We start from the raw sequence: 23123 nt of genomic DNA, 5'->3' as shown, positions 1-23123 counted from the left end.
AAAACAGAAACATTGGTCTAATTCTCCTAAATTGCTAAAGCTGTTATCCTGGCAAGTAAAAGAGAAGATCTCATCTAGATTTGTAACAGCGTCATGTGACCCTGCGGGGAAAACACATGTCAACTTAACATCCATAAATAAAATATTTGCGGACTTCTACAGCTCTCTTTACTCCTCCACAAACCCAAGCCTCGAAGTTATCGACACATTTCTTTCCTCAAACATCCCTATCAAGAAACTGGACGATATTCACTGTCAAGTGATGGAACGACCAACTACAAGTCAGGAAGTCCTAGACATCATCGGACTGCTAAAAAAATAACAAAACTGCTGGGCCAGATGGCTACCCTTCAGAATTTTTTTAAAAGTTTGCCACTAGCATATTATGTCCATTGACAGAAGCATGCAATGCTCTTTTGACATTGGGTACAATGCCACCTTCCTGGAAAACTGCTTCAATAGTCCTGATACTGAAACCCAGAAAAGACCTGAACAATCCACTGTTATTTTGGCCCATCTCACTCCTAAAGCAGGACTATAAAATTTTCACAGCAATCTTAGTAAAACGCGTGAACTCTTTTATCGAAGAATATATCCATCATGACCAGACAGGGATCTCTCTGATAACATTGTCAAAACTCTGAACATTATGTTCATTATGAAAAAGCCTCCAATTCACTTGAAATAGGATATCTGACAGCATTACTTGAATTTATGGGATTTGGGACTTCATTTCTACAAGTGATTTCGGCAAGTTATCACAACCCCACTGTTATGATTAAGACCAATGGCATCACCTCTGAAGATTTTGTTCTCAGCAGGGGAACAAGGCAGGGATGCCCCTTATCACCAATCCTCTTTGCATTAGCCCTGGAGCCACTAGCCACAATGATACATCAAGACCCCCAGATACATTTCATTGATATTGGACCACATACATTTAAATTAAGTATTTGCAGATGGTGTTGGTGTATATGACTAATCCGGAGTGCTCCCTCCATAATCTTCACTCTACTTTGCAATCTTTCAATCACATCTCTGGATTAAAAATTAATCATTCTAAACATAGCTTGTTATCCTTTAATCTATCTGCAGAGACAGAGAACCTCATCCAAAATAATTTTAAATATCAACGGATTGACAAATCCTTGCCTTATCTTGATATTCAGATACCTTGAAAAATGCAGGATCTATTAAATTTCAATCACATTGCCAAATTCCAGGACATCAGATCAGACTTATGAAAATGGACTACACTGTCTTTCCTTGACAGATTTCATCTAGTTAAATATTTTGCATTCCCTAAATTACTATACTTACTTTGGACTCTACCCATTGCAATACCTAACAAACTACTGAAGGAATGACAATGTGCCCTCAACTCCTTTTTACAGAACCATAAACGACCCAGGACAAGTTTTCAAATAATGCCACAACTCACAGGGAAGGCTGAATTTTCCAGCCCTAACAATGTACCACCAAATGACTTTGCTGGCTTTTATACTTAAGATGCTAAAGATGGGTGACCAAGCTTTTTGGATCAAACCACTTCAACCCTTCCTTTACCCAAAATCAATACAAGATGTAATATGGAATAACCCTCGAGAGTGTCCAGACATAGCAAAAACTCACAACTTTCTATCAGCGACTCTTAAAGTACGGAACTGCTTCAGGAACAAATTAGTGCCAGAAACATCACAATATTCCTCCTTTCTCTTCCAAAGCTGATTTCCCCCGGGAAATGAATTGGCATTAGCTGACATCTTGAGGAAGGCTAAAAAAACATCCTTAGCAGATCTCTCATCCAAGACTGGCTTCCTTCCCAAAGCAACATTGGAAACCCATATAGATCGTACCATACCGTGGTTCTTATACCTTCAGATGAGTCATGTCATGTCATAACTAGACATAAAACACATCATGAATACTCCCCTCTCTTCGTTTGAACAACTCATAAATCCTATGAATCAAACCACCAAAGGCTTAATCTCAAAAAAATATGATATCCTGGTGCGCCTTGATGGAGGAAAACCTTTCAACAAAAATGGCATCAAGACTGCAACAAAACATTCACTGAGTTACAATGGAAGAACATTTGGTCGTCAAAGCTGCTGTCCTCATCTGTTATTGCCACAAAGTTACAGTCATACAAAATTGTAACCACATGGGTACCTCACTCCAGAAAAAATAGCCAAGATAACTTCTGACCACTTCCCCCTCTGCTGGAAAAAATGTGGGGAGATAGAATAATTTGCTCATTGCTGGTGGCAATGTAAAGCTATTTCCAACTTTTGGCGAGATGTTTTACACCTTATACATCAAATAACGGCCTATGAGATTCCACTCTCACCTGAAATAATTTTTTTTAAATATCTGGCAGAAAATAAACATCCCGCAGATTAGATGAGAACTTATAATCAACCTTTTGGTTGCTGCAAAGAGCTTAATTGTGTCAAAATAGAAATTTCCCACTGCCCCGACATGCAACAATTGGTTTTAAAAAGTCTGGGAACATTACATTATGGAAAAGATTACTGACCGTTGGCAGCAGTCAGAAATATATCCTAAATCATCCAGTTTCAATGAAAAATGACTCCCTTTCTTGGACTATGTCTTAACAAACGAATGCCAACCACATAATCCAATCTATTTTACTCTCCTGCACTCATAACACTCACTCTGACCTATCGATACCTCTTTTTTCTATTGCTTTCGTTATACAATGCCTGATGGTGAATTCTTGCAATACCTTTTATACATCACATACTATACTCACAAACACATTGCATGCAATTTCTGCTTTACATCTAGTTCGTTATTTGGTAGAATGTATTTGCTAATATCTGTTTTTGCATGATGTAGTCAACGTCTCTGATGTTTTAAATCGTTTTGGATGTATATTTCTCTTTTTGTGCACTTCTATTTGTAACTGTGTTGTTGAAAAACAATAAAATACTTCAAAATTTAAAAAAACAATAAAAAGAACACCCGTAGCTTTTAAAAAAGACACCCTTCATTCATTTATTTATTTTATTTATTTTAGCATTTATATCCCGCCGTCCCCGCAAGCGGGATTAGGGCGGCTTACAAAGAGCAACAAGTGTCCATGCATAAAATCATATAAAAACAGTAAAACCAGTAATTATCAATAATGTTCTCAGTAAAAAACAAGATAGTCACTGAATAAAATTACAAGATGGTATCAGTCTTTCATAATGGTGGTGTTTTCCTGTAGTTGGTGTACAGCCAGTTGGTATACGCACCACGCAGTATCCTGGCAGATCTTCCAGGGACCATCCCCCCTAGCCCTGTTGTTACCCACACCATTTGTGGTGGTGGCAGCGGCGGCCCCTACGTAAAAACCTGACGGAAGGACTCCGTCTTACAGGCCCTGCAGAACAGCAGAAGGTCCCGCACGGCCCTGATCCCCTCTGGGAGCCCGTTCCACCAGGTAGGAGCCTTGCTTCCCTGGGGCCTGGAATCCCCAGCCGATGTTGTGTCCCGGACCAAAGTGCTCGTGGGGGTATGTGTGGGCAAAGGCGGTCCCTCAGGTAGGTCGGACTCTGACCATATAGGGCTTTAAAAATAAGTACCAGCACTTTGAAATAGATCTGGTATACTGTTGGCAGCCAGTGCAGCGCTTTCAGCCCAGGCTGGATGTGTTCCTGCTTGGGGAGACCCATCAACAGCCTGGCTGCAGCCATCTGCACTAGCTGCAGCTTCCGGATCTGTGGCAAAAGCAGCCCCATGTAGAGAGCATTACAGTAGTCTAGCCTTGAGGCGACAGTCACATGGATCACTGTAGCCAGGCCATCACGGTCAAGGAAGGGAACCAAGTGCCGAACCAGCCTAAGGTGGTAAAATGCTGATTTGGCAGTGGCTGCCACCTGGACCTCCATAGTTAAGGAGGGGGATCCAGGACCACTCCCAAACTCCTAACCTCTGACGCTGACACCAGAGGCGTCCCGTCGAAGGTTGGGAGAGGGACCCCCAACCCCGAACTGATCCGACTCAAGCACAGGCCCTCAGTCTTCGCTCGGTTTAGTTTCAGCCGGCTCAGCCTGAGCCACCCAGCCACGGCCTGTAATGCCCGGTTCAGATCTTCTGGGTCAGAGCCTGACTGACTGCCCAACATCAGATAGAGCTCGGTGTCAACTGCATATTGATGGCAACCCAGCCCATACCTCCTGGCAATCTGGGCAAGGGGGCGCATGTAGATGTTAAACAAAATCGGGGAAAGCACTGCCCCCTGAGGCACACCACGTTCAAGTGGGTGCCTCCGGGACTGTTCCCCTATCGCCACCCTCTGTCCCCAACCTTGGAGAAATGAGGCAAGCCATTGAAGAGCAAGCTCCTGTATTCCCACGTTGGCGAGGCGGCGGGTCAGCAACTGATGGTCGACCATGTCAAATGCGGCCGACATATCTAACAACAACAGTGCCACCATGCCTCCTCGATCCAGATGCCTCCATAGGTCGTCAGTAAGGGCAACCAGCACCGTCTCCATCCCATGCCCCAGGCGAAAGCCGGACTGGAATGGATCAAGGACAGAAGCGTCATCCAGAAAGCCTTGTAGCTTTGTCGCCACTGACCTCTTGATCAATTTTCCCAAATAGGGCAAATTAGACACCGGCATCATGGCTGTTTCAATTGCAACAATTTGGCCAGCATTCCAGGCTTGGTCTCTGTGTCAGCTATGCTGCCATGAAGGTTGGGGAGTTTGGTCTGTATCTGGTTAATTGCTATTGCATTCCTTTCTGTGCTTTCTCTGCTGTGCACCAAAATGCTTATCTATACAGATGTGCAGGAGTGTGTTGTGGTGTCTGGGTTTTCCCTAGGTGTCGTGGGAGAGTGTTCATTCTCAGCTTCAGCTACCTAACAGTCTCTAAGCTTTATCCCGCATGCGGGAGGGTGTCTAATTGGCCAGTGCTGTGGGGGGGGGTGCATACGAATACCCTATATCCTATTATGCCCATGGAGCCGCCACCATTCTTAACAGTGCCTATGTTACTGCATCTATAGCTCTGCAATAAAAGTATAACCATTCCTGAATGTGTGTACTTCATTGTTGGCTGTGGGTTCTGACACTCTGCTTCATTTCTCTGACCTTGGGCCAGTTACATATTCTCAGCCTGTCCTACCTCATAGGGTTGTTGAGAGGATAAACTGGAGGAGTGGAGAATGATGGAATTTATATTGGGTCCCCATTTTGGAGAAAGGTAGGGTATAAATGAAGTGGTGGGAGATAAAAACTTAGATTGGTTAGTGGGTGTGAAGGAGAGGAGAAGAAAGCAGAGAAATGTGAGAATATGGGAGTTGCTGGGATGAGGGAATGGATATGGGGAAAGAGGAAATAGTGTGGAGAGTGGATGCAGGATAAAGTTGCCCCCCACAGATCTAGGACGTTCCCTCCAGTGCAAATCGGCCCAGCTCAGCTGGTACCATGCAAGTGGGACAAGTGGCAAGTTGCCAAGGGGATGGACGCAAGGAAAGCTGAAGACAAGGGGGCAGATATCAGTAGATTGGCTGGTGGTTGAAAAATAGAGAAGAAAACAGGAAAAGGGGAGAAGCCATGGGGGCTTTCTGGGAAAAGAATGAGGATGTAGTAACAGAGAGAAAATCAGGTGCCCCCATAAGTCCTTGTGGGGGCCCCAGTTGTGTATACATATATTTATCACGGTTTTTTTTCTTTTTAGCAATGGTTGTTCTCAATAACCTGGAACCAAATGCAACATATGAAATCAAGGTTGCTGCTGTAAATGGAAAAGGGCAAGGAGAATATAGCAAAACTGAGACATTTCAGACTTTACCAGTTCGTAAGTAACATCATTTCTTTTAAATGAAAAAAAAAGTAAAGTATTTTGGCACTAAGAGGAAATCACCTATTGCTCATTTGGTGCTTCTTTGCTTGTGATGCCACGGACCTTCAGGCATGTATAGTGAAGCCTACCAAGGCCTGGGAATCACCCTAGGCCCCTGATTTATATGTTTTTGGTACCTTTCCATACAATGAAATTATGTCACTGTTAGTTCCTACATTGGAGGTCTGCATTCCAGTTTGCTACCACAGTCGGAATGAAGAGACGGACACCAATATGGATCTAACAAGGGCCACTTTATTAATTATTTATAATCAAACAACTGGCGAGGTGCTGCTAAAAATGTCCTAAGGAATATGACCGGTGTCAAACTCATGACCACCTTCATCTCCTTCTGGGCGATGTACCTTCCCCGATCTCGAGCCACTCAATGTAGCTCTCGACCGGCGGCTTGGTATTTAGGAGAACCCCCCGGCCCACCATCCCAGAAGCCACAAGGCCTGCTGAGATAGGCCGGGCCAGATTGTTCTAAGGAAGATCACCCCATTCCCGGCCTTGAGCCGCAAAGGCCCAAAAGCCATTCTTGGAGGAGCCTTTAATTACTTTATAACAATGCCCAGTTGCTCACCATTTTCAACTTCCTGATTGCGCTATCCTGCCATAGCAAAGGCCAAGCCTCTGCTTTGGCCTTCACCCCCACCAAGCGATCCAGCGCCAACAGCACCCCTTGCCTCAAATCTGCCATAAATATACCATTGCCCTTGTTAAAGCAGTGCACCCTGTCCCCCCTATACAGGTCTGTTAACTCGACCCGTATATCAGGGTGCAACAAGAAGAGGCCCAAGCCATCTTCCATGGCATTTCTAAGCTGCCAATTGGCGTTTCGTCACGCCCCGCCCAAGGACCTAGGAACCCCTAGACTACTCCACACAGCCAAATTGCAGACAAGATCAGCTGCACCCCGGGCAACTGGCTGTCTTTATGCCTAGCGGGGTCTCTAAAATTGTGCCAACCTGGCAGGGCAGAATAGCCACCAGACTATCCGCACACTGGACCACCTTACTCTTATCATCGCAAGGTCAGCCTCTGCTTGTAAGACCAGGACCTTGCCCTTTATGACAATGCAGAATAGCCGACCAGACCATCTGCACTCCAGGTCACTTTACCCATCATGGTGAGGCTGCACCCCAGGCAACCGGTCCGCTTGTAACACCGGGGCCTTGCCCTTCATGGTGAGGTAGAATAGCCACCAGACTATCTGAACTCCAGGCCACCTTGCCCATCATGGTAAGGCTGCACCCCAGGCAACCAGTCCGCTTGTAACACCAGGGCCTTGCCTTTCATGGTGAGGCACAATAGCTACCAGACCATCTGCACTCTGGGCCACCTTGCTCTTATCATCACAAGGCCAGCCTCCACTTTAATACAAGGGCCTTGTCCTTCATGGTGAAGCAGAATAGCTGGCCAGACTATCCGCACTCTGGGCCACCTTGCTCTTATCTTTACAAGGTCTGCCTCAGCTTGTAACACAAGGGCCTTCTCGGCCAGGGAGTCCTCTTGGCCCAGTGGGTGGCCCAAAAGACCATGCTGTGGCCGCAGACATTGATTCTTCGTCCCACCCCACAGCCAGCAGCACCTGAAGGACAAACCTCATTAATAACTTAAAACTTTGCAATTCCATTCTTGAATGCTAGGCAAAAGCACCACAGCTCACTGATCCACAGCACCACCCCCAAAAAAGGAGTGCAGTGACTAGACAAAGGTCCTGACCTGAACAAGGTCCCTCTGACACTACCACATGGCAAGGGAACACATACCCAGGGCAGCTGCAGCGGAAGCGGCACTGAAGCGAGAAGAGTGCGTTCCAAACTTCACCCTGGGAAAGGCCCAACTTGCCCAAACTTTGCGCTAACCACTGCAAAGGGGTGCCTGATCAGCAGAGTTCCATCCGCATGCCTAAAGCAGTAACCGTCATAATAACTTGAAGTGAAGCAACACCCCACGTTGCAAAGATTGACCCTTTTTTCACTGCCAGATAAATGGGTTGCCTCTGTTCCTCTAGAGCTCCCTTTCCCCAATACCTTCATAGAATGCTTTAGTAAATCCACTACATTTACACAGCATTGTTTGCATTTGCACAGTCATTGCGATTTGCAAGGCACTGCCCAATGTCCATAGAGCTCATGTTTGCACTGATCAAATGAAATAACTTATTGATGTTCCTGGGTACAAAGGAAGTCCACTCCCACTAAAGAAATGTTAATTATCCAGTGATGTTATTTACCTCCATGCCATGAAAAACTACAGCTGTGCATTTCCACGCATTAAGTCTCTATTAAGCAGACAAGACTTATTTCTTTGGATTTTTGGCAATCCTGCACTCAATTCTGACTCAATTCAAGTTTCACTGGATTGTCAAACTGTGGAGACGTTCTTTCAGAACCTCGGAGTTCCTTAAAAAACGTTTTCACAGGCATTCAATGTTTTAGCAATCAAGTGACTGCCCCCGTAAGGCATTCAGAAATACTTCTCGGTATTTAATCTTCCCAGCTCTACTAACCACTGAGACCCATCCTAACAAAAAGTTAGTTTGGCTTTTAAAACATGATAGAGCCAATCTACAATGTGTTGTCACTTTAAAAACCATTTATTTATTTATATAATTATTTGGAAAAACAAAACAAAAAACACTCTACCCTGAAGAGTGCATTGCACCTATAATTTCTTATAGAAACTGTGTTCCTATCCTAAAGACCAAGGACAAGCACCCAGTAAATGTGCACGGCTCCATTTTACAAACAGGTGTATGCTCATACATGCAGGCTGTATGTTCATTCACCGTAATGGGAACATGTGTTCAGTGGACCCTATTTCATACATACATGAGTAAGGCTGGGCTGCCTTGCCTGCAAGTAGCTTCTTTCTTGGCCAAGTGAGTGGGCAGAACAGCTGTCTGACCCCCTGGCCCCCAAGGCCCTGCTGGTCCTCCGATGGGTCCTGTTTAACCCTGACCCCACCAGAACCTCCCTGGAAGCCACCTGCCTCATGTCTTGTTGCCATGGCAGCACCGCCACATCCTAGCTGGCCCCCTCCACGGCCTGTCGCAATCACGCAACTCTTCCAGGCCGTGTCAACTCACTGGACCTCCCTCAAATTCTGTTTCTCTTTGTAGTTTATGGTTAGATACCAATAAAGGCTTCTATAGTAATCTAGAGAAGAAAAAGAAAAGAAGAGACTGGATTTATACCCCGCTCTTCACTCAGAGCGGCTTACAATCTCCCTCCCTTCCTCTCCCCACTACAGACACCCTGCAAGGTAGGTGGGGCTGAGAGAACTCTGAGAGAAACATGAGAACAGCTCCAAGAGAACTGTGACTGACCCAAGGTCACCCAACCGGCTTCATGTGGAAGAACAGGGAATCAAACCTGGTTCTCCAGATTAGGGTCCACTGCTCTTAACTCCACACTGGAAATACATCCCGTCGTAGGACGGCCAAATAGTATAATCTGAATATTGGCAATTTACCTTTTCTTTCTGAATAAAATCCTGTAAAATGTCAATTTGAACAGAAATCCCTGTCTCCAGCCTCCAATACAAAATCCCTGCTTCAACAAGTACTGAATCAATTTTTATTCTTAGAAGAAGAAGAAGAAGAGATTAGATTTATACCCCGCCCTTTACTACCCAAAGGTGTCTCAGAGCGGCTTACAAACTCATTTCCCTTCCCTCCCCACAACAGACACCCTGTGAGGTAGGTGGGGCTGAGAGAACTCTTGACAGAAACTGCTCTTTTTCAAGAACAGCTGTGCCAGAGTTATGGCTTACCCAAGGTCATCCAGCCAGGTGGATGAATCAAACCCGGTTCTCCCAGATTAGAGTCCGCGCACTTAACCACTACACCAAACTGGAACAGCCCCTTCATAGCACTGTATCCTTTCAAGCTTGCTAAAATGAGTATAGCCTACTCAAACTGGCAAATGCTTACCAAGTCCCAGGCAGAGGTTTTTCATACCACCCACTACCAAATCCATTAACTAAAGATGCTGGGGATTGAACCTGGGACCCTATGCACACTAAGCAGATGGTCTCTCACTGAGACACACCCCTCCCAAAATTCCGCAAGTCAGGTATCACAGAGATTAGTTCTCTTATAAATCCTACCTTCAAAAAACCATGCCAGCAACCATGGATGGATGGAGGGAGGGAGGGAGGAAGGGAGGGAGGGAGGGATTGGATTTATTCTTTGTCTCTCGTTCGGAGTCTCAGAGTGGCCCACAAACTCCTTTCCCCTCCCCACAGCAGACACCCTGCGGGGCAGTGCTCCCACCAACAGTGGATGAAAGCCCACCCAAACGTTCCTCAATGGTGGCCAACCTTTCCAAAATAGCCCTATTTACTGGGTTATTCAAGGAAGCATATAAAGGCGCAGGCAAAACGGCACCCAAGGGAGCTGAAAAGGTAGAAGCCGCTGAGGACACCAATTACGTAGACACGGCACCCACCCGCGTAGAAGGCACTGTAGGGCCAACTGCGGAAGCCACACCTACAAGCCCCATTATAGGGACAGCACCTGTGGCCGCCAAATATGCTGGGCCACTCAAAATAGGAGGCAAGGCCCCATCATTAGGCTGCTTTGGTAGGGGCTGCTGACCTGCTGTAAAAGCCTGCCCTACCTACTTAGGACCAGGCTGCTTCCCTTTTGCGGCACCCTGGCCCTTTTTGGATCCATGCTGTTCTTAATGGAATCGCTCTCCAGAGGCGAAGGCCGAAATGCCTGCCTCCCCCTTTCCCAAGGTTAAAACGCTTGGGGCTATTTAGCGTGGAGAAACGACGGCTGAGGGGTGACATGATTGAGGTTTATAAGATTATGGATGGGATAGAGCAAGTTGAGAAAGAAGTATTTTCTCCCTTTCTCACAATACTAAAACTCGTGGGCACTCCATGAAATTGCTGAACAGTCAGGTTAGAACAGGTAAAAGAAAGTACTTCTTCACCCAAAGAGTGATTAACACATGGAATTCACTGCCACAGGAGGTGGTGGCAGCTACAAGCATGGACAGCTTCAAGAGGGAATTGAATAAACATATGGAGCAGAGGTCCCTCAGTAGCTATTAGCCACAAGGTATAGATAGGAACTTTCAGTCTAGGGCATGTGATGCTCTGTATTCTTGGTGCTTGGAGGGACAACATCCTGATGGCACCTGGTTGGGGGGTTTTTTTGGCCACTGTGTGACAGAGTGTTGGACTAGATTGGCCACTGGTCTGATCCAGCACTGGCCTCTCTTATGTTTTTATGTACCCTAACTGCCCCAAAATGGCTACCAGAGGAGAAGCCCTTGCTTCACTTTGCCCTAAAATGGCCACCCATGTTAACTCCCTTCAATGGCCGCTGCTTCCCTCAATCTAAAATGGCTACTGTACACCTGGCCTCCACTGCAGAACACAGGCTCCTAAAAAGTGTGGCTGCAATGAGGGTGGATGAGTGGAGGAAAAAAGTGGGGGTTGATAAGGCAAGAAGATAGGGCGGGTGATAAAGCTGCAGGGATGAGGCTGCCTTACCGTGCTGTCACTCACAATGTGCCACTCACTACCTACTAGCCGAGGCTGGGTGGGGGCTAACCCTGAAACGTCCGCCAAAGGACTAAGGCCCCTATGCCACAATCAGGCTCCTCCCTAACACTGAAGTGCTCCTCTGCGGGCCGGGCCAAGCTGTGCCACCATCAAGAAGCCGCTGCTGCGCTTCTTACACTGCCGCCACCTGATTTCATTCCTGTGCCTGCTCTTGCTGCCGTCTCCGGAGTGCTTTAGCCACCCAAGATCCAGCCGCCGTCATCCCCAAGCTCTCCTCGCACAGCAGCATAAACTTGCTGCTGCTTCAAGGAGCCAGCAAATGCTGTGCCTCTCCTGACGCTGCTGCGAGGAGGCCCAAAAGCCTGCTCGATCCTCCACCTTGTGTGCTGCCTCCATCTAGCACATCAAAGAACTGCTGAGGCAGAGGGCAGGAGCCAAGCCTAAATAGGCTGGCTCCGCCCCCTGCCTGGCGCTGCACTTCTCGCAGCGCAGGTGTCCTTTTCTTCATGCCTCATGAGGAGGCAAATCAGCCCCCTCCCGCCAGCACAGGCTCGGCTGGAATTGGGGATCACATTCTGCACTCAAGTCCACAGTTTTAGTAGAATAAAATATACTGTATCCTACCACTCTGCTCGGCCTAAGGAGCCTTTCTCCACCTTAACTGGCTATTTCACAGGAGAAAGATCCTATTCTGATGCAAGGAAGTTGTTCATGCTGATAGAACAACTGTGCTAAGTAGTAAGATACAGACTAGTCCCTCCATTTCATGTTGTGCAAAACGTTTTAGAACATCATCAGTGTTGAGTGCAACTTATTAGATTTATTTATGCTTCTCTTATTAATTAAATAATGTTTTTGGAATTCCATTTGGGAAGCTATTATGTCATTTTTAAAAGTACTAATTGATATGTCTAATATATGTAATTAATATGTAGATGGACACATTGTGCAATTTACAAATAATTTTTCTTTGTATTAAATTTGCATTACCCTGAAATAATAAAGAATAACTTGATGAAGCTTTAGACATGAGAGACATCCAGTCACACTCATACTAATTAAATGTGTTTCTTTCCCCCAAATTATCAATTTCCTTTCCACATAGCCAATGCTTTTTTTGTTTTTAAAAATGCTGGTACTTATATATAAAATTGTTCCCATTTTCACCAATTCACCATTCAGGACTTCCAAGAGCTCCCCCCTAAAAGTGCCAATACTCAATACCAGTGAGTACACGATTAAAAAAAAAAACCTCCTGCACATAGTAGTACAAATGTATTCAGCTTAGATAGATTTCCTGTATCAATAAGATCATATACTTGCAGTACAAATCCTACACTGAGTTATTCTAGTCTACTGTAAAGCAGTTCAATCAATTGGTTTAGAATGGGAGTAAAAATCTTCATTGGTAGAGAGTCAAAAAATCCCTGCACCACTAGTTCTGTGTGCCCAAGTGACATTATGCTCATTTTTTTCTAAGAATGGTCTCTCATGCTGCATAATATGCTGTTTAACAACTGAGGGAATTTGAATTTCTTGTATGGCCTTCAAAGAAAACAAAAGTAAAAAATATCTCTGGGCATCACCAATATCATGGGCACAGTTCTCCAGATATGACAAATGTACCTTCATGTACCATATATGAACAAGTGTAGTGCAAATGAATATATGGAACAATTTTCCAAAACTAAAAGCAATTGTAAAGCAGGTACATAACTTGCATCCTAATTATAAAAATTTCCATATGTAGAAGTCCTGTTATTTCAGTGATATTTATTCCCAAGTGAGGGTACTTGGCCTAAGTGAGATATGCATTTTTGTACTGTTGATCAGTTAGCTTAGTTTAAACTTCTGTCTGTACTCAACTCTTATAAATCATGGTATTGCTATATGGCTCAACAAGAAAAGCAGACTAAATAAAATAAATGGGTTTTTGTCCCTGTCATCTCGCCTTTTAGGTGAACCCAGCCCCCCGACCATTCATGGACAAGTGGGCATTGGGAAGAGCTATAAACTTATCATAACCAAACAAGATGATGGAGGAGCTCCTATTTTGGAATATATTGTAAAATACAGAAGTGTAAGTATTCTATAAATCATAAAAAGAAGACCTGGGTCATGGCTTTTTTGAATTTGCAAAAGGAAAAGAAAGGATTTACTAGAAAAGTCCATGAAAGCTTGTTCATTTATTACATTTATATTACACTTTTCTTCCATCATGAAACTGAAGACAACATTCCCAGATAATCTGCTGTACAGTCACTGACCATAAACAGACCTGCATAGCCACAGCAAGACTGATGCTTCATATGTTTTCACATGCTTCACCATGCCTGGGGATCAATTCCACAATAAATTCATTCTGCTTTAGCATATCATAAAGCTCATTTCCCCCCTCAACAGACTACTGTGCCCCACCCCCCGGTCATTCCTAATAGTAAATTGGCTGGTCCCTGTGCTGCTCAGGACCACCAACAGACAAGCTGCCATTTCCATACTAAGTACACAGAGAAAAAAATATATAAATGGAAACAAAGAGCCCACCACTAAAAACCAAAAAATCTCGGTGAGGACTATATATGTTCTATGAGGCTCAGAATCTTGAAAGAGCAAATGAGCGTCTGTTAATGGGAAAAACATGAAAGAAAGAAGAGTAGACATCTCCACATGATGTAGAGCTCTCTCAGTTTGTAAAGACTCTAACTTTGTTAGAAGATTTCAATAAAAATAAATATTGCAAGATGCCACAAAAATAGAACTGCACTTTTTTTTTTAAATGTACTGATATTCCATGTTAATCCCCAAAGCAGCAAAGAATCATCAGTTCCTGTCTACAAAGATAATCAAACTATAATAATTATCCAAGAAGAAGCAGACAAGTAGCAAGTAGCAAATTAACAACAGGCAGTAGGCAACATGTGCATTAGCATGTTTACATGTTGTGCCTACACAGTTGAAGAAAGGAACGGAATTGTGATCGAAGGTGTCCTGACTAGCCAACAAGAGAATAGAATCAAAGAGCCTGAATGGCACAAAACTTCAGAAAGGCAAAGTAAAAGGGATGATTTCATGTTTTCATGATTTTTCCGCTATAAGGTTTTACCCAAATGAGAAAAAAAGAATTATTGAATTCTGCCTGGAGGCAGAAGTAGGTATCAGGATGTTTGTTGAACTGGTTCAAGGAGATAAAAATAGGGTAAAAATATATTCTATTATTCAATTACATTTCCAAAAATCCCCTATGTGTTTTGCCAACAGGCTTCGTCAGGGGAAATCTGTAATACATAATAACAACATTGAGTTTACATACGTTTAGTTAAAATTATATAAATAAGGTATTGTATTAAAAGTTAAAATTCAAGTCCTAAAATATCAGTCACATACAAACCCACTAGAGCTTATTCTTGAAATTGCATGAAGAATAGGACTGGGATATTTTTACCTGATTTTGCACCATCATCCTTGGCCCCATTTTTATCTCTTGTGACTGGTGCAGCTCTTTATTTTCTCAAACTGGTTCAAACCATTCCTCATGGATCAGATTCAAAGGGTTGCTCTTGGAAACCAGTTGTCATTGGTGTGGGACCTATCTTGTGGGATTGTGCAGGGCACAGTTCTATCCCCCATAATTTAAAATCTCTATGTAAACCTTTAGGACAAATAATTCATAGTTTTGGGGCTGATTGTCATCAATATGCTGACAATACTCGACTCTATATATCCTTATCCAAATCTCCTGGTGATGCAGTAGGGGCCCTGAATCACCGCCTGATTGCAGTGGTTAACTGGTTAAAAGTGAACAAATTGAAACTAAACCCTGAAAAGACAAAGGTAATGCTGGTTGGGAAGGTGGAGACCTTGAAGAACATTGTTGTCTCCACTTCCGATGAAGTTCAACTTGCTAACTCAGATAAAAACCTTGGGGGTCATACTGGATCCAGCTTTATTACTGGAGAAGCAAGTTAATGCAGCTGCAAGAAATGCTTTCTTACAACCTAGCCCGTAAAATGGTCCCATACCTCGATTTGTCTGTCACTTCCATTCTGCGGTACCTCCATTGGTTTCCCATATGTTACCAAGCTCAGTTTAAGGTATTGGCTATCACATGGTCTTCGATCCTCTTATTTATGGGACCACTGCTGTCTCTATGCTCTGCCACATCAACTCCACTGATGGCAGCAGGGGTTTCTGCAGGTGCCAACCTGCAAATGGACAAAACCATCAACTGCCTGAATATATGCTTCCTCTGTTGTGGTTCCCGCCTTGTGGAATGGCCTGCTCGAGGAGGTCAGAAAAGCTCCCACTCTCCTGGTCTTCCGAGAACTATGCAAAACAGGAGGAGGAAGAGGAGGAGATTGGATTTATACCCCGCCCTTCAATACCCAAAGGAGTCTCAAAGCAGCTTACAATCTCCTTTCCCTTACCTTCCCCACAACAGACATCCTGTGAGGTAGGTGGGGCTGAGAGAGCTTTGACAGAAACTGCTCTTTCAAGGACAGCTCTGACAGAACTATGGCTTGCCCAAGGTCATCCAGCAGGTGCAAGTGGAGGAGTGGGGAATCAAACCCGGTTCTTCAGATTAGAGTCCATGCACTTACCCACTACACCAAATTGGCTCCTATTCAAGAGGGCTTTTCTGCACAGGTAATAAATGGTTTCACAAACTTACTTGGGTAAATGATTGGGACTTGTGGTATTTACTGTTATATATAGCATATTGTGTGATCTTGTTATGTAATTTCTGTACTGTTTAGTGTGTTATGTTAATACTTATACTATGGTTCTATGTCATTCTGGTGGCTCCAGACTTCTAAAGTCCTAATGCATTAGTTATTGACTGTCCCTTGTTATATTCTGCAGGCTCACTGTGTAATTCACCTTAAGTCAATGTGAGAAAGACGGACTATAAATAATATAAATAAATAAAATAATAATTAATTATTCCATATGTAGCATATTATCATATTCCTATTCAATAACAAAGGATCTAGTTGGACATATAATATGGTTATCTAAACGGCTGGAGGTGTAGGGGGACCCTTTCATTTTGCCCTGGGCTCTTGATCTACTACTGTCTAGGAACACATTGTCCTTATTTTTAAAAAGAGGGGGCTAGTAGCAGCCATATAGTGTATGGCAGCAGAAGGGTAGGTGCTGCTATTTATTTGGTTCGAGGGCATTTCTTTCATCCCGAAGAAACAGGTTATTGACAGTACACAGGAGTTATAGAATGTGATAACAGAAATGGCAAGCAATAGTGAAGCAATGAGATTGTAAAAACAAACGAATGGGTTTTCAAAATAAATCTCCCAATTAAATGTCACACCAGGAGTGGCAACAAGACAGGGTTTAAAATGCATTCTATATATTTAAATGAATAAACAAATTAACATTTGTTCCACTGTGTTTTTTATGATTTTTGAGTAGTATGCTCAAAGCATCAAGAGAATACAAGCAACTTAACTGTGCTTCATTTTGTAACACAGTGGTGACACTAACTAAAAGCTTTTCTCCCTTTTGTTCTGTGCCAGTGATCTCATATGAAAAGTTGTACTTTACTCAGTGATTGAACAAACCTTTGTACACATTTATCATTAAATAATAGAGCTGCTAGAGAGGTGAGTGTTTTTATATAGAGCTGCTAGAGGGGTGAAAGTTTTTTATTTCCTTTCAGCTGAGGTGATTTAGCTGAGAGGGTGGTGTGTATGGGAACTGTGTCTGGGAGTGTGTGGATGAGTTTTGAGTTGTTGCAGAGTCCTGGCTATATGAGATAGGGTGAGAAGGGGGCATTGTTTGACTGTAATTGAGTGCTTGGTTGAATTTGAATAGCTGCTGGCCATGCCCTCTGCTGGGGGAGGCTTCTATTTAAGGCAGCACCTCACCAGAGTTGACCCAGATGACCTCTGAGAAGAAGCAAAAAATAGAGCTGCTAGAGGGGTGTTTTTTTATTTGCTCTTGGCCTGTGGCTCTTAGCCTAGGGACTCTTGGACTAGATACTCTGTAAGAAGCCCAGGAAGAGCCAGAAAGCCAGGGCCCTAGTTTCCTTGGGTTCCCAATAAGGTAAGTAGACTTCTGCAAGGAGAACCACATAAATACAAAGGGTTTTAAAAGGGGGGGTTATATATAATTATTAGTTTAAAAGCAATTATGAAGCCAGAATGCCAGCAGGGGGTTGGGGGCTATCCAGTGTTTTGCATGGAGTGTCACAGAAGTCTTGGGTATTTGCCCGGTGAAAGGAGCTCCTGGTCCTCAGGGAACAAGTTAGTTCCCTTGAGGCCAAGGTGGCTGACCTGGAGAAGCAGAGACAGTCAGGTGTATGGGGAAGACTCTCTGGGACTTGTTAGATATGTCCCACTCTGAATATGGCAGCCCCGCTATTGTCAGGGAGCATGAGGGTCGAGAGGCACTCCAAAGGGATCTGTCGAGGATGGGTGAGTGGGCGTCAATGTAGCAAATGGGGTTTAATGTGGCTAAGTGCAAAGTGATGCACATTGGAGCCAAAAATCCTAACTATAACTACACGTTGATGGGGTCCGAACTGGCAGAGACTGACCAAGAGAGAGATCTTGGAGTCGTAGTAAATAACTCAATAAAAATGTCGAGACAGTGTGCGACTGCAATAAAAAAGGCCAATGCTATGCTGGGGATCATTAGGAAGGGAATTGAAAACAAATCACCAATATCATAATGCCCCTGTTTAAATCAGTGGTTTGACCTCACTTGGAGTACTGTGTACAGTTCTGGTCACCACACCTCAAAAAGGACATTATAGCATTGGAACAAATGCAGAAAAGGGCAACTAGAATGATAAAAGGATTGGAACACTTTCCTATGAAGAAAGGTTAAAATGCTTGGGGCTCTTTAGCTTGGAGAAATGACAGCTGAGGGGTGACCTGATCGAGGTTTATTATGCATGGGATAGAGCAGGTAGAGAAAGAAGTACTTTTCTCTCTTTCTCACAATACAAGAACTCGTGGGCACTCCATGAAATTGCTGAGCAGTTTGGTTAGAACAGTTAAAAGGAAGTACTTCTTCACCCCAAGAGTGATTAACACATGGAACTCACTGCCACAGGAGGTGGTGGCAGCTACAAGCATGGACGGCTTCAAGAGGGAATTAGGTAAACATATGGAGCAGAGGTCCATCAGTGGCTATTAGCCACAAGGTATAGATAGGGACTATGGAGCAAGTGATGCAGTGTATTCTTGATGCTTGGGGGGGCAACATTGGGAGAGCTTCTGGTGTCCTGGCCCCACTGCTGGACCTCCTGATGGCACCTGGTATTTTTGGCCACTGTGTAACAGAGTGTTGGACTGGATGGGCCATTGGCCTGATCCAACATTGGCTTTTCTTATGTTCTTAATGAGGCATTCAGGCATTTTTGGGTTCACATGTCACATTCCTTTAGGCTCTTCTGTAGCCCATAAGAAAACATTGGATACCACATGGTCTTGAGCGAGATATTGCCCAAAGCTACTCTGAAATCTTTTGTATACATTCATTCTTAGCATTACAAATAAGAAGAATATGTTGTCTTACTTTCAGTATACACCAGCTATACTCTGCTCTTAGGTTTGAAGAGGGTACCTATGCAGAGACAAATTGTGTGTGTTCAAGACGGTGTTTATGAAAGATTTCTTAGGTACGACAGGCAATGTGATAGTTACAAAATATAAGAAAGGCAAAGAAAGGCTTTACAACATCCTTTCAATTCTCTGGCGACTCCTAACAGAGGTGAATCTGCTCCAGGGACATATGCTGAAGTGTCTCTATACAGATCCTGACATGTCAGCACAGTCTGAAGGGCCTGGATGAATCACAAGTGGGAATTAAGATTGCTGGGGAGAGATCAACAACCTCAGATATGCAGACGATACCACTCTAATGGCAGAAAGTGGGGGCTTTCTGGTCGAGAAAATGGAGATTTGACACGTCTTGCAAATGTGCAAGGCGAGCGGGGGTTCCTTTTGACAGTTTGGGCAAATATACGGCCCAACGCAACCTCCCCCGGCTAGGGGGAGAGTCAAGCAAGCTACCAGACCCGAGATGGAGTTGAGGTCAGCGCAAATCAAGCCTCGGAAGAGACTTGTTTTTGCGCTTTGATCTCCTCCCACGAAGAGGGTGAAGCTAACATCGCTATAGGAGCCTTCCGAGCTGTCATTACTGCTTAAAATTGCCATTACCCGGTTTCACAGACAAAGAGGGAAATCTATAAACAACGTGAAGCAGTGCGAAGATCAGAATAAACAAGCAAGGTAACGGATTAAAATTTTGCTTACCGGAAAAGACTGAGACCTTAACTTAGCATAGCCGGGAAGGCAGTGTGCTAAGATTAAAGATTGAAGTGAAAAAGAACGTTGAAAATAATGGTTTTAAAGCTGTAAAACTGGATTTGAACTTTTGTTTTGCATTCCTTTGGTGCTCTGAAGAGATAACATATAGAAACTTACGGGGCTAATCGCAAGAAATGGTCGGCCGGAGAGAAGAGAAACAAAAACAACTGCCTAGAAAAGACTGTAAAAACGGAAGGGGTTGATTGAGGGGCCCGGACTGTAGTAAAGTGTAACACAGAGGACTGTTGGGCTGGAGAATCGGACAATTGAGTACCAACTGGATGAAGATCGGAGTAAAAGCGACGGACCAAGAGCTACAGGAACTGACAGAGGACAAACAAAGAAAGCACAGTGCGAAAAACCGGAAGTATAGACTGAATTTTGAAGTTACACAGGAAGGAATGGAAAGACAGGCAGGAAGAGGTACCTTTTAACTGACGGACCAAAAGTTGAGGAAGAGGCCTACTCTATACTGAAGGGTCAAAAGAAACCATAGAGAATACACAGCGCCCGCCATTTTTGGGAGGACCCAACTTTTAAAAATTAATTTTAAGACAAATACACTAGAAGCAGGAAACCAGTCAGGGAGGCAGTGGGGCCCTTGGATGACCAAGGGGTTAAAGGAGTACTGAAGGATGATAGGGAAATGGCTGAGAAGCTGAATGCATTTTTTGCCTCTGTCTTCACTGTAGAAGATGAGAAGTGCTTGCCCACTCCAGAACCACTGATTTCGGGAGGGATGTTGAAAGTGACGAGAGAGGAGGTCCTACGACTGATAGACAACTTAAAAACTAATAAATCATGAGGCCTGGATGGCATACATCCAAGAGTTCTGAAAGAACTCGAATGGGAACTTGTGGATCTCCTGACAAAAATATGTAATCTTTCATTAAAATCTGCCTCCATTCCTGAGGACTGGAAGGTAGCTAATGTCTTTAAAAACCGTTTCAAGGCAGTTCAGCTGATTACATTAAGAAGCATTGAATAAGCCTAGTGGAGCCTTCTTTCTTGGAAATGCAAAAATGGAGTCAAAACTGAGACCCAGGGCAGCATCTTTTTCAACTCCAAAGATGGCTGCAAAAAAAGAAATGCAAGCAGCAATGGATGCGATGGAACAACGGATGGCTGAAGCAATCCAAGAGATGGGTAAGCAGATGAAGGAACTTGTGGTGGCAGAAGTTGCTGAGCTAAAGAAAGAAATGGGAGAAATGGGAGACAAATTAGAGAAGGAAGTGGGAGAACTCAGAAAAGAAGTTCAAAGCCTGTCACAAAAATCTACAGAAACAGACCAAAAAATGCAGGATGTAAGTCAGAAGATGCAAGATGTCAGTCAAAAAGTTGAGACTGTGTCAAAGAATTACAAGACATTGGATGCAGTGGTGAGCTGCAGAGCCATGCAAACACACCTTAGATTGAGGGGAATTGAAGAACAACTGGATGACAAGATAAGAGCAAGAGTAATTGAGGCCATCAAAGAATATCTTAAAGATAATGAAGTGGAGAATGCGGAATTTAACTTTGATTTGATTTACAGAGTAAATTTGGTAGTGGCAACACAGAGGAATTTACCAAGAGATGTGACCGTGCAGTTGGTGACCAAAAGAATGTGGGAGCTCATCTTTAAAAAGCAGTACACAGTCGCATTTGTAATGGATGGGAAGAAAATTATGGTAATGAAGGAATTGCCAAGACAGGTCTTGCAAGATAGGAAAAAAATTAAAAAATTAACTGACAAGTTGAGAAGTTTGAGCATAAGATACATTTTGACTTGATTTATAGAGTAAATTCAGGAGTGGCAACCCAGAGAAACTTACCAAGAGATGTGATTGTGCAGTTGGTTACTAAAGGAATGTGGGAGCTCATTTTTAAAAAGCAATATACTGTCCCATTTGTAATGGATGGGAAGAAAATTATGGTAATGAAGGAATTGCCAAGACAGGTCTTGCAAGATAGGAAAAAAATTAAAAAATTAACTGACAAGTTGAGAAGTTTGAGCATAAGATACAGATGGGAGATACCACAAGGATTAAGCTTTACATACCAGAACCAAAGGTATACAATCAAAACTTTGGGAAAGATGGCAGAATTTATGTATGAGTTCAATAAAGATTTTGGAGAAAAGTAATAAGAAGACATGATGATGGAGTACAAAATTTTTTCATGGAATGTAAATGGACTAAATTCTCCCCAGAAAAGAAAAATTGTGAGACATTGTTTGGTGGGGAAAAAAAAGTAATTTGATTTGCTTGCAAGAAACACACATTAGAAAACAGGATTGTAAGTATTTGGCAGCTAAGCAATTAGGTGAAGAATTTTACTTATTGGCAGTGAAAAAGAAAAGAGGAACTGTAATATATGCCAAGAAAGAACTAGAGCCAAAAGAGATTTTTAAAGATAACGAAGGAAGATATGTGGCTATAGAAATTAAGATACAAGAAAAAAAAATTGGTTGTGAATATCTATGCGCCCAATGGAGCAAAAGAAATTTTTAAAAAAGATTTGACAAAGGAATTGGACCAAGTAGCATATGAACAGACTATATTAGCAGGTGACTTTAATGGAACAGTTAACTTTGAATTGGATAGAAAATCACAAAAAAAGGAGGGAAGAAGTGGGAAACTACCAAAGGGGTTTTTTTGAAATAGTAGAACAAGAGAAATTGCAAGATGTTTGGAGAGAATGGAACCCTGGGATCAGGGACTTTACATTTTACTCTAATAGACATGAATCTTTCTCGAGAATTGACATGATATGGGCAACAGGTGATTTGGTTTTGAGGACTAAAACCATTGAAATATTACCAAGACACAACTCGGACCATAACCCATTATTATGGATTTTGAAAGGAGAAAGGAAAAAAACCAAGATGGAGAATAAATGAAGATCTTTTGGATCAGGAAGAGGTGGTGGAGATTATAAAAAAAGTAGGCAATTTAGTTTTGAGGACTAAAACCATTGAAATATTACCAAGACACAACTCGGACCATAACCCATTATTATGGGTTTTGAAAGGAGAAAACCAAGATGGAGAATAAATGAAGATCTTCTGGATCAGAATGAGGTGGTGGAGATTATTAAAAAAGAGACTGGACTTTTCTTCCAAACAAATATGACGCAAGAGATGTCACCTCAAGTAATCTGGGATTCAACAGAATAAAATAACGGGAGAGTTAAAGAAGCTTGAAACAGATTTAAAGAAAAAGCCAGGGAAGAAAAAAATTTTGAGGAAAATCCAAATTTTGCAAGAGCAGTTAAATGGATTGTTAAATCAAGAATTGTATTGGAATTTGAAAAAATTGCAACAAAAATATTTTGAAGGGGCAAATAAGCCAGGCAAATATTTGGCATGGCAACTGAAAAGGAGGAAAGAGAGAAATATTGTAACGAAGATTGTTGATGG

The 23123-nt window shown here is 43.1% G+C and overlaps 1 protein-coding gene across 1 annotated transcript in view; it reads left to right on the top strand.

Annotated features, from left to right (window-relative positions):
* Window positions 1–23123, top strand: part of NCAM2 (neural cell adhesion molecule 2) — a 454404-nt gene that overhangs the window by 345043 nt on the left and 86238 nt on the right. Inside the window, 2 exon segments of the mRNA XM_015422532.1 lie at window positions 5697–5816; window positions 13349–13470. Of these exon segments, the coding sequence (XP_015278018.1) occupies window positions 5697–5816; window positions 13349–13470 (242 nt within the window).

The sequence above is a fragment of the Gekko japonicus genome, unplaced genomic scaffold (genome assembly GCF_001447785.1).
Source record: "Gekko japonicus isolate JY-2015 unplaced genomic scaffold, Gekko_japonicus_V1.1 scaffold1351, whole genome shotgun sequence".
Classification (NCBI taxonomy): domain Eukaryota; kingdom Metazoa; phylum Chordata; class Lepidosauria; order Squamata; family Gekkonidae; genus Gekko; species Gekko japonicus.
The sequence above is the reverse complement of the archived record's forward strand: the minus strand, read 5'-3'. Positions and strand labels throughout refer to the sequence as shown.